This window comes from Bos taurus, chromosome 11, assembly GCF_002263795.3.
Source record: "Bos taurus isolate L1 Dominette 01449 registration number 42190680 breed Hereford chromosome 11, ARS-UCD2.0, whole genome shotgun sequence".
NCBI lineage: Eukaryota > Metazoa > Chordata > Mammalia > Artiodactyla > Bovidae > Bos > Bos taurus.
This window is the reverse complement of record NC_037338.1, coordinates 13005193-13017220: the sequence shown is the minus strand read 5'-3', so window position 1 is coordinate 13017220 and position 12028 is coordinate 13005193. Positions and strand designations below refer to the sequence as shown.

At 57.3% G+C, this 12028-nt stretch overlaps 1 protein-coding gene across 3 annotated transcripts in view; it reads left to right on the top strand.

Moving 5' to 3' along the window:
* The window catches only part of DYSF (dysferlin), a 224302-nt gene that overhangs the window by 106649 nt on the left and 105625 nt on the right, over positions 1 to 12028 (top strand). For all 3 annotated transcript variants that reach the window (NM_001434948.1, NM_001102490.3, NM_001434947.1), the window contains 7 exon segments: positions 1919 to 2074; positions 5322 to 5453; positions 5538 to 5704; positions 6509 to 6623; positions 6901 to 7006; positions 7257 to 7399; positions 9090 to 9263. In NM_001434948.1, coding sequence (NP_001421877.1) covers positions 1919 to 2074; positions 5322 to 5453; positions 5538 to 5704; positions 6509 to 6623; positions 6901 to 7006; positions 7257 to 7399; positions 9090 to 9263 — 993 coding nt within the window.

Genomic DNA, 12028 nt, shown 5'->3' with positions numbered 1-12028 from the left:
ACCAGGGAAGTTCAAAAATGCCCCCAAATATGCTCAATAAATGTGCTTCATAAATGCTGCCGATGGCTTCCCAGGTGCCTCAGTGGTAAAGAATCCGCCTGTAGTGCAGGAGTAGCAGGAGACGTGGGTTTGGTCCCTGGGTCAGGAAGATCCCCTGGAGGAGGGCGTGGCAACCCGCTCAAGTATTCTTGCCAGGAAAATCTCATGGACAGAGGAGCCTGGTAGGCTTCAGGCCAGAGGGTCACAAAAAGTCACACATGACTGAAGAGACTTAGCGCAAATGGTGCCAAAGTATGTCAGAGACAGAGCTGGGACCAGAATCCGGGGCGCCTGGTCCAGTGCCAGGGTCCCCTTCCCCAGGGACCCAGCCCCACCTCCCCACCTACCTGTCTGCCTCGAGCCTGCCTCACAGGACCCTGTGTTTCCTGCCCGCCCGGATGCTCCTGAGCCCCAGGCTTGAGGAGGCTGCACCTGTAGTAATGTTGCATCTACACCCTGAACCCTCTGCCCTCTGGGGTCAGATGCCCCCACCAGGTCTCCAGGGAAGCAGGCAGGCCACAGATGTGTCTAGAATGAGGAGAAAGGTCTGCCCATATGTCATGGGTGGACACAGGTGCTGACCGCCCTGGCCAGAGCCATGTGGGACCCCCAGGGAGGGAGGTCGTGAGGCATGATCTCTGCAGAAGGGGTGTGCAGAGAAGGCCAGAGCCTGAGTGGGGAGAAGAGGGCCCAGGAGGTGGAAGGGGTGGTCTGGAGGGGAAGTGGCCTGAAGGGTCCGTGTTGTCTCTTCCCCAAGTGGGGCCTCTAACATATGACTGGTTACTTGGGTGCCACTGTGCTGCTCAAGCCCAGGATGACCCCTGGAAGTGGCTGTGGACCATCCCCTGGGGTCACAGACTGCCTTCCACATCTTGGCCCAGACTCCGGAACCCTCAGCGCAGACTGTGTCGTGGCTGGGAGTGGTTAAGGTGACAGGAGCACTAAGGATTGTGGAGGAAATGGGAGGGAGCCTTTCTCAAATTTGAGTGTGCTTCAGAATCCCCCGAAGGGCGTGTCAGCACAGGGTCCAAGCCCCACCTGATCTCGCATCTGGGGTGGGGCCTGAGCATCTGCACTTCCGGCAAGTGTCCAGGTGGAGCTGCGGGACCACACTTGGTGCTGTGGTTAGGGACACATATTTAGAATCAGAAAAGCCTGGCTCCTCGCCTCTTTGAGCCTGAGTTTCCTCGCCTGTGCTGCCTCCCGGCTGCAGGGGGGAAGTGACACGCAGGGAGACGCTAAGGGAGGGTGCCGCCCAGCAGCCCCTCCCACAGAGCACAGGCCTTGGGAGCAGATGGATTTAGCCGACGGACCACCTCTCCTGAGTGTGGCATCTGGGAGCAGTTCTCCCTAGAGGCGTGGAAGCACTCCAGGGCCCTCCGTTTTCAGAGCCCTGTGTCAGTGGCCCCAGAAAAGGGCCAGACCCCCGAGCCCCTGCTGTTAGAGGGAGAAGGGCCCGGTGTCCTCTGGGAAGAGGCTCGCCTTCTGTAGATTCACAGCTGCTGTCAGGAGTCGGGAAGGGGGTGGCTCTTAGGTGTAATGTCATCTCTAGGGTCAAGTCAGCATTTCTCTACTCCCCAGTGGAGGGGTCTAAGAACTTGGGGCTCCAGGCAGGAGGGTCTCTTCCCAGAAAATGTGAATGCACAGCAGTGAATTCCTGGTGGGCTACTCCTGTGAGCTGGGGGCAGCCTGGCATCCTCTCCTTGAGGGCTCATAGCTGCTGAAGATACAGGTGCCCAGCCAGCCCTGGGGAGTCAGGGGACACCCGAGGGTAGGAGCTTGGAGGAGAGGCCTGCGGAGGCTGGCTCACTTGTGGTGGGCTGAGGGCGCGGGCTGGGAGGTACCGTCGTCCCTACCCTGACTGCCACCCTCTCTCCAGCCCCAGAACAGCCTGCCTGACATCGTCATCTGGATGCTTCAGGGGGACAAGCGGGTGGCGTACCAGCGGGTGCCTGCCCATGAGGTCCTCTTCTCCCGCCGGGGCACCAGCTACTGTGGCAAGAACTGTGGAAAACTGCAGACGATATTTCTGAAAGTGGGTTGTTTTCCCTTAAGTTGTGGTCATACTCTCTTACCCCTAGGGTGGTCCACTTCCCTCCGGTTCCCTGTTTTCTGTCAGGCTCAGAATTTCAAGTCTCTGCTCTCTGAAGGGACCGAGGGCTGCCACAGAAAGACTTCCCTTCTCCCCTCCTCCCACAAAGTCCCTAGACCCCATGCACTTGGTTTGGAAAGCGAGTAGGTGAGAATCAGGGGGTGCTTGGAATGAATGGGGGGCTGACCCCGAAGGCTGTGCTCCTCTCCAGCCAGCTCCCTGGTGGGGGCGGCCTCAGCCCTCAGCCCCCACGGCCAACCTTTAGGAGTCCTGGCACAGACCTGCTTCCACCCTCCAGAGGGTTTGGCTCCAGGCAGAGTCACACTCTGGTTAGAGTTCCTCCCCGTGTTAAGGCTGATGTGTGGGCGCTGGCTGTGCCCGTGGCTCTGCTCATCGGAGGCCTGGGACCAGATAACCCTGTCCCTTCCATCCTTTGGTCCCCACCTCCCCTGCCCTTTCTCCTCCCACCCATCCTTGCTCCCCCACCGTCTTCTTTCAGCCTTGGGGGTGGGTGACAGGGAAGTGAGCAGGTGCCTGAAGATGCCTGCTTTCTTCTCCGGGTTCATGTGGGGATACACGAACCTTGGTCAGGGGGCTGTGGCCGGCTGGTCGGGACACAGTTCAGGGACACCCCTCTCTGAGCTGTGGCTGCTGCGGCCCAGGCGAGGGTCTGCGTGTGGAGAGCCGTCACTGAGGCTGCTCTGATCGAGGAGGAGGCCTGGGGAGTGAGCCTGCCGCTCACTGCATGGGGCTGACTCCAGATGGCTCTGCTGGCATCATGAACTGCCTGGCCTTCAACCTTCCCTCCCCTGTCTCTTCCCATCCACACCAGAGCCTCCTTCCATCTCACCTCTTCCAGGAAGTCACTGTGGACTAACCTTAGCCTCCAACCTCTGAGTGGCTATTGGCCGATCCATTCATACACTGGCCAGTCATTCTCGCTGCCCTCTGAGGTGGGCAGAGGAGACAGCTTTCAAAGGCACAGTGTGTGTGGACAGGTTGTAGGTTGGCTGAAATACTGTGTGTCCTTGGGCAGATTGCCCAATCTCTCTGAATGCTGTTTTCCTACCTATAGAATAAAGATCAGACTGCCCTGATTACAGCATTGAGCATGGAATTAGGTAGCACAAGTCAAGGGTCTTCCTGGAACTAGGTGATCAATGAATACAATTTTTTTTCTTCTCTTCTCCCCTTTTCCTTCTGGGGAGCTCTTTGCCCCCTGGGGAGAGGAGGCTCCACCAGCATCGTGACTGGAGGCCATCACAAAGCCAGGGATGATCAGAAGTCTACATGCAGGTCATTGGTGCTTCAGAGGACAGCTGGCTTTGCCTAGAAAGAGGGCAGGGGTATGAGGCAGTGGGCTGGCCCTCCCACCTGGGACATTTTCCTCGTGAGATCCCAACCTCCTAGCATCCTGCTTTCTTCTCTCCCAAGCCAGCTCCTTGCCTGGTTGGGCAGATGGGAAAGGAACTCCAGGAGCGGCCACATCTGAACAGGGTTAACCAGACTGTCAGGCTGCAGTGGAGGTGAGGCTGCAGGAACGGGCCTGGTAGACGCCTGTGAACGGAATGAGCATCAGGCTCTGACCTCTTGGCCCTGCAGCCTCAGGGAAATGCAAACTGAAAAATTTTTCTGATCCCAAGCAAGAAAAAAAAAAAAAAGATATAAGATTGTTTCTCGAAGTCTTCCCCACTGAGTTTATGAGCCCCGCCAGTAGCTCCTGAGCAAGCTCTACAAAAATGTTGGCAGCAAGCAGAGACCAAGAAAACATTGGTGTTTCTTAAGTTAAACCAAAGTTGGAAAAAATGAGCACCAGCAGAGAGGGAGAGGAGCCCCAAACTAGACATTTCTTTATTTGCTGTTGCTATTTTGGGTCCAGCAGGCTGGCCCTGTCTGGGGGAGGGCAGGGGAGAGACTGGGGGCGGATGGGGGAAGAGGGGGGTCAGGCATTCCTGCCATCTCCCTGGGGCTGGTGGTTTGGAGGGGAAAAGGCTACTAACCACCCCAGGGGAGAGGACACCGAAGCAAACAGTCATAGGGAGGTTTCCGAGGGGTGACACTTGGGGTCAGGGGCTCCTCTAGGCTTCACTGAGGATGAATCAAGACAGAGAGGCTGGGTGAAGGGTGAGATTGCTGATGCCCTGGCATGACCACCCCTTTCTGATCCTCTTACCTGGCCTGGGCTCCCGCTCTGGGGATCCAGGCCTCTTCTACTGGTTGGAGAGACTCCCTTTCCTCCTCTAAACCCACCAAAGTGACTTTCTCATCTCATTCAGCTCCATGTCCCAGCAGAGACACTCCTCCAAGCTCAGGCACATGAAGCCTGGATACTTAATGTGTTACTTCCTCTAGGGGACTGTGTGTTATTCTGAAAGTGAGGCACTTCTGTTCCTTAGGCCATATCTGACCCTTGATTTCAATCAAATGGTGAAGCAGTTGTGGAGAATAAATGTTTTATGTTGGGTTGTTGTGGTTATTCTGTTTTGGCAGAGCTTCTGAAAGTTTCAGGATAAAAAGCAGTTGAAGACCAGTGAATAGCGGTTAACATGCTGATAAGCACTTGAAAGGGTGGGGATATCAGATGATACAACATCCAGCCAAAAACCCCTGAAAAAAAAAAAAAAACCCCAAAACTGAAACTGAATAGAGAGGCTTTAACCTCTCCCCTTTTCAGACCTTTCTTTCTCTTATAGAGACATGTTCTAGAACCGCACCATCCAATATGCTAGCCATATGTGGTTATTTAAATTTAAATGAAATAAAACTAAAAATTTAGTTTCTCAGTCATACCAGCTACATTTTAACTGCTCAGTTGCCACATGGAGCTGGTGCATTGAACTCTGCAAATGTAAAAAGCCATTTCCACTGTAACAGAAATTTCCACGGGACCATGCTATTCTAGGAGAGAGCAGAAGTGAGGATGCAGTGGGAGAGGGGAGAATGGGGCTCCTGGTCTCGACACAGCCCGTCTCTGCAAAGAGCACCTGGATGGGAGGAATGCCGTCTTCTCTTTTGATGGGAAGGAATCTTGGTGAGGTTTCTCAGTCGTCTGTGAACTTCTGAGAAGTCCCCCAATAGGGCCCACCCTGATGGGGTGACAGGCTGGTATGCCCAGGCCTGGAGGCCCTGCAAGTTGAGACATCCTGACTCTGAAGGGGACTGTGGGTTTCTTTCCTTCTCTGGTACCCAGTATCCGATGGAAGGGGTGCCCAGAGCCCGGATGCCGGTGCAGATTCGGGTCAGGCTCTGGTTTGGACTCTCTGTGGATGAAAAGGAGTTCAACCAGTTTGCTGAGGGCAAGCTCTCCGTCTTCGCTGAAACTGTGAGTGCCTGACCGCCTGCCCACCCTGCCCCCAGCCCCTGAGCTACTGCAGGCCTGCTCACTTCCCTGTTGCTCACTCTCCAGTATGAGAACCAGACCAAGCTGGCCCTGGTTGGGAACTGGGGCACAACTGGCCTCACCTACCCCAAGTTTTCTGACATCACGGGCAGGATCAAGCTACCCAAGGACAGCTTCCGCCCCTCAGCTGGCTGGGCCTGGGCTGGAGACTGGTTCGTGTGTCCAGAGAAGACGTGAGTTGTGGGCAGGGAGGGCTTGGAGATGTGGGCAGGGAGGGCTTGGAGACCCCCTCTGCCCCAGCCATTTCTGTGAAAGGGTCTCTGTCTGCTCTGCCCCTACGTTGGTCATAGTGACTCCCTTGAACTCTCCTGGGCTCACGAGGCAGCATTCTCTGCTCAAAGGGCTCTAATGATCAGAAAGTCCTTTCTGATTAAACCTAAGCTGACATCCAGTAGACTTTGCATCCATTGGTTACAGCCCTTTCCTCCAAGATGCCAGAGAAAGCCTGCTCTCTCCTCTGCATGTTAATCCCTCTCCCGTCTCGGTCCCTCTCCCGTCTCAGGCCCCCTCTCCCTTAGTGCCTCTCAGAACAGCCTTATCCTTCTCCAACTGCATTGCCATCTCTACCTCTTCCTCCTCTCTCTTTTTCTATTTCGGTTGATATTCAACAGTTTTTTTTTTTTTTTTTTTAACTCTTTAAAAATTGAAGAGCAATGCCTATCGTAGTCACCTACTCAGATCTTAAGTATGTAGCCTGATAATCTTTGACATTTCTGCAACTATCTACTGAGCTTCAAATTCCCACAGGGTATTTGGAGTCTTCAGTTGGTTTCCCTGTTTCTTTCTCTATCTTGGTGGTGACGTTGTCTTCCGTCCCCTTGACTCGCTGCCCTTCCTGTCTCTTCCCCTCATCTCTCCTGTTGTTGGTTGGAAGTGAGGCTGACACAGAAAGGTTGGCCCAGGCCCTGGAGTGCTCTGCCGGAGGGTGTGGATGGGTGGGGGTGTTGGCAGAGACTCTGACTCACCCCTGTCCGCAGACTGCTTCACGACACTGATGCTGGCCACCTGAGCTTCGTGGAGGAGGTATTTGAGAACCAGACCCGGCTCCCTGGAGGCCAGTGGATCTACATGAGTGACAACTACACGGATGTGGTAAGGGGGTGCTCTGGGGGCAAGTGGGCTCTGCTTTCCCAGGGTCCTGGGCATTTAGGCCCAGGAAGGGCCTGTGACTGAGAGAAGAACGTTCTCCCCTGCTCCCACAGCCCCAGCACCCACGCTTGGGCTTTCACAGGGCCAGTGAGAGGTCTGGCAAGGGTCGGACACGGACCCCAAGTGACACCTGGGGCTTTGAGAGTGTGCAGCGTCAGGTTGCATCTTCTCATCTCCCCATCCGTCTCTTCTCACGCTTGCCTGACCCGTGTCACTCTAGAACGGGGAGAAGGTGCTTCCCAAGGATGACATCGAGTGCCCGCTGGGCTGGAAGTGGGAAGATGAAGAGTGGTCCACGGACCTGAATCGGGCTGTCGATGAACAAGGTGGGCGGCGTGTGGAGCCCCCTGAGCACCCAGCAGTCTTGTGAGGCATGTTGGTGGGGACAACTAGAGGCAGAGCCCTTGGACTTGGGGTACTGGCCTTCACTGGGCTAGTTCATCTGGGGGACCTCCTGGGGAGTCCTTACTTCAAACTACAAATCGGGAATCGGTGGCCACTTGAAAGTCTGTGAATGTCCTCCAAATGCTGAGTGGGAGATGGCCAGGCCATGAACGATGGGCGCCTCTCCCCCAGGCTGGGAGTACAGCATCACCATCCCGCCGGACCGGAAGCCGAGGCACTGGGTCCCTGCCGAGAAGATGTACTACACACACCGGCGGCGGCGCTGGGTCCGTCTGCGCCGGAGGGACCTCAGCCAGATGGAGGCGTTGAAGCGGGTGAGCCCGGGGGTGGAGGTGGGCAGAGGTGAGGCCCTGGGCAGGGGAGGCCAGCTGGGCACAGTGCACACCTCTGTGCACACACGCACGCAGGGGGCGTGTGCAAGACAAGCACTCGAGATGCTCGAAGATCACGTGTCGCTCACACAGGTGCTCATGGACAGAAAGCACCCAAACGCCCACGACTATGCGTGGGGATGTGTTCAGCATCCCCTGGAAGGGGTGAAGGTGTGCCTCGGGCGTGTCTGTGGCTGGGTGGCCTTGGGGCAGAGTCTGAGATAGGAGCTTGGCTACCTGCAGTTTGTTGAGGCAGAGCTCTCGGGTGCCAAGAGCAAGACTGTGGTCCCAGGCAAGACGGTTTTGACTTGAACTGTGGCTCAGAAAGGGGCTCAACCTGGAGCACCACAGCGCTCTCCTCACCTGGAGGCAAGGGGGCTGGGTTTGTACCACCTTAGCCATCAGTCACTGACTGGGGTTGCTGGGGTGGGCTAGCTGCATACCCTCCCCAGGAAGCCTGTTCCCTCCAGCATGGCCAATTCCGCGGAGAAGGGGCCTGCTGTGGATGAGGGTGCTGCTAGTCAAAGAGCCTGGGTGGGCTCAGTCAGCATTTACCAGAGGGCATGTTCAAGTGTGAGCACCCCTGCCCACAGCCATGCCCAGATACCCCAGGATGCAGACAGGTGCAGAGCGAGCTTGTGTGAGCACACACCTGCCTGCACCTGCTTCCGGGGTCACCCAGACGCTCGCGTTCTGCGTGCCTGCCTCCCCGGAACCCTCTTGGCCTGTGTCCTTCCTTTCCAGGCACACGTTGGAATTTTGGCTCGAGAACTAGGCCTCCCCTCCAGTCCAGGAATAGCCTTTGGCATGACCCAAGTCCCTTCTCTCTTTGGTTACAGAGACTCTAGAGAGGAAGGTCACTGGGTCCCAGGAGAGGCCAGGCTTTTGGGCTGTTCCTGGTGTCATGAACCAGACAGACGCCACTGTGCCTATGAGGGCACCCAGGGGACAGAGGCGAAGTCTTGCCAGGCGCTGTGCCTCGCCTGCCCCCTCACCACCGGCATCGCCCCGCAGAGGGACACAGCCAGCCTTGGGACTGGCGCTGAGCTCATGGCCCTGAGGATCATCTCAGGTCATGAGATGGTGGGAAGGGGCTTCTGGGACTCCCTCCAAGATGGGAAAGGGCCCCCTTGGAGGAAGTCTGGGGGGTCTCTCCGCACTGTTGTAGGTCTCACCTCGTGGAGAAACAACCTATGTCTGGGAAATGAGCTATTCATTTTGCCTCCGAATTGCAGGTCCATTTCCTTTTTTATAAGTCGGAATATGAAGAAGAAAAAGGAAATTACAAGGAAACCTTGGGTTCACGAAATCCACCTAGAATCCAAATAAACAAACAAACCAAAAGCCCAGTGTTTTCATCACTGCTCAGTCTACCTTCCTTTCTTGGCTCCTTGGATCTCCCCACAGCCCAGGGAGCCTCTGATTTCCTGACCTGGGACTCTTGTCATTGCAGAAACCGCTCAGAAGCCCCTCCTCCAGGGGTCCCTCCCAGGTTTTCCTACCTGCAGGGTGATGATGCAGGGTGTGCGTGTGGGGAGTCCCGGAGGGCAAGAAGGGCACAGCTGGAGCCCAGCCCGGGACTCCCTGCCAACCTGCCAAGCAGCCCCTGAGTCTGGCCTGTTCTCCCATGCAGCACAGGCAGGCGGAGGCAGAGGGCGAGGGCTGGGAGTACGCCTCGCTCTTCGGCTGGAAGTTCCATCTGGAGTACCGCAAGACAGACGCCTTTCGTCGTCGCCGCTGGCGCCGCCGCATGGAGCCCTTGGAGAAGACAGGGCCTGCGGCTGTGTTTGCCCTTGAGGGGGCCCTGGTATGTGGCCATGCCTTTCTGGGGTCGACTGGGTGCAACATGTTTTTCCAGGGCTGCTTAGGGCTGACGAAGGTGAGGTGCAGGGGGCCCCGGGATGGGACTGTGAATTTGGTCCCCTGGGGTTGCATGTGGGGATATGGACACCACTCTGGGTATTCTCCTGAAACAGAATAGCTTGTTTCTTGGCACCAGAAGACCCACTACTACTTTGGCAATTGAGATGGGAGCAGGGAGAGGGCCTGGACTTCTGGTGCTCTGACCTGTGACTGAGGCCAAGGGACCTGTCTCCTCTGAAGAGGCTAGCTGGCCTGGGGATGGGCCTGGGAGGCTTTGGCCCGGCCCAGGGGAGTAGCCAGAGGGGTTCAGAGACCCTGAATGTCCTCGGGTGGACTTGGATCCTCCTGAGGCAGAGGCTATCTCGTGGGCGTCCCGAGAATCTGGGGAGAGAGGTGCCTTAGAGACCCCTTCCCAGAGCTAGTGGAGTGAGGGTCAGATCAAAGTTATCCAGGGTCTGGATGATGTGTTCCACAGAAAAGATGTGTTCACGCTTCCTGGACGGACCAAATGGGGACATTTGGGACCAGGGGATAGCCTGTCCCCTGCTCTGTTGGTCTGGGGATTTCCAGAGTTGGGGGTGAGATGCCCATGAGGAGATGTCACCTCTGAAATCCAGATAGGACAGCCTTCCCCCTGGGTGGGGGACAGGCCTTTGCGCTGTGACCCATGGGAGTAGGTCTCACCAGCTTTACTGGCTAATAGAATCTGAGTGTGTCTTCATGAGCCCACTGTGTGTGTATTTGAGTACATATAAGTGTTTGGTCTGGGTGAGGAGCAGTGGGTCTTAGCCCTCAGCCAGGAAGTACAGTGGGGAGGGCCCCCCGACCTGATGGGATGGCTACAGAAAAAGGAGTGGAAGCTGGCAGTGGCCCTGAGGGGGCCTGGGCAGGGCCTGGAAGCTCGGCCACTCCCAGGACCTACGGGGGGCCATGTCCAGGGGTGACGGTATGGGAGATGGAACCCCCTTGGGGCCGGGTGATGTCAGAGGCTCTAGAGGGAGCCCCTCCCGGTCTGGGGGCCAAGTGGTAGGGAGGCTGAAGGAGGGGGCGGAGCTCTGGGCTCTCTGGGCCCCTGAGCTGGTGCTCAGGCTGGTATGGTGCCGGAGGGCAGGGGGTTGGAACTGCCACCCAGGCTGGAGCAGCCGCGGCCGGGGATCTCTTTGTCCTGTTGGAAGGGGCCTGGCTCGGGCACAGGGCAGGGCGTGGGGGAGCTTGTGTGGCTTCCACTGAGGGGCAGGGAGTAAAGACCTTGGCAGACCTCAGAGGCAGGGCCAGGTCTGAGGGTGCTGCCCCCTACGGGGACAGGGCTTGTTTTCATCAGATAGAAATGCAACCGAAGTGGGCTGAAGAGAGGAAAAGAGCTTAAGGCTCAGATGGCTGGGAATCTGATTCACCACGAGGTGAATCAGGCATCAGGCCTGGCAGGAGCCAGGGGCTCACACAGTGTCCCTGGGACTCTGTGTTTCTGACTCGCTCCGCGGCCTTGGCCCCATTCTCACACTGGCTTATTCCATGTGGTGGCAAAGATGGTGCCCGTGACGGAGGCTGCCACCGTCTTTACAGCCAGCAGAGCCCAGCTGGCCTTCTCTCTTTCCTCACAGCTGGAGACCCCAGGGGGGAGAGTGTACTTTCTCAGGGAGGCCAGGGCCATCTCGTGTGCGACTGACCAGCTCTCCTGGGCCCTGTGCCCATGCCAGTGCCTGAGCCCGAGGGCGAGGAACGGAATGTTCTGATTGACTGTCTTGGTCACGCTCCCCTTTTCTTTGTGGTCGACAGCCCCACCAGGTTGGGGAGAAGAGCATCTGAGAAGGAAACAAGACTCACCGGTGCTGGGCACAGAGTGCAGATGACCACGGTGCTCTTGAATAAGCAGTAGGGAGCGAGTGTGGACTGTCAAGGGGAGGAGGAGCGCCCTGGTCAGAGCTGGGATTTAGGGCCCTCATCAAGTAGCCATGGAGGATGGCAGGGGAGGGAGAGCCTTCCATCACGAGACCCCCAGGAGGCTTGGTTAGAGATCTGGGAGCAGGTGACCATCTGGGGTGGGAGCCAAGAGAGTGGAATGGACGGAGGTAGAGTGGCAAGGCTTGGGGAGGGAAGGGTCAATCGGGTGTCAGAGGCTCCGCCGGATGGGCAGTAGGGCCACTCCCCTCGCCAGGCTGTGGGGTGGGTGGGCCTGGGGCTGCGATGAGTTCACGGTTGGCCCTGGTGAGTGTGACACACACCGTGAAGTGCTGTGTGAGGAAGATGGATCTGGCGGCTGCCTGCCAGGCGGCCCCAGGGCAGGGAGACCGGGTGTGTGGGGGGCTGAGCGTCAGCTGCGAGGGGAGGGAGGGGGCTGGGAGGAGAGAGGGCGCCAGGCCAGAGGTGGCCCCGAGACACGTGGAGGAAAGCGTGGACGGCTCCGGGGCTGGCGGGGATTGAGGGGAAGAAGGCGAGCGAGGCTGGGGGACCCACTGCCAAGCTTTCATGGCTCGGTGACTGGGAGAGTGAAGGCGGGCATTTCCCAGAACTGAGAAACGAATCCGTTTACTCTTTACGTGGGAGAAAATGTTGTGAGGGAGCCCTGAAATCAAATGTCAAGTCAAATGGGAAGGTGACTGGTAGTGATGCAGATGTGAGCCGCCTGTGATCTGTGGAAGAAATCAGGGCAGTGAAGCCTGGAGTCCTGGGGGAGCTTTGCTGATATAGGGAGCCAGAGGCGGACAGTGG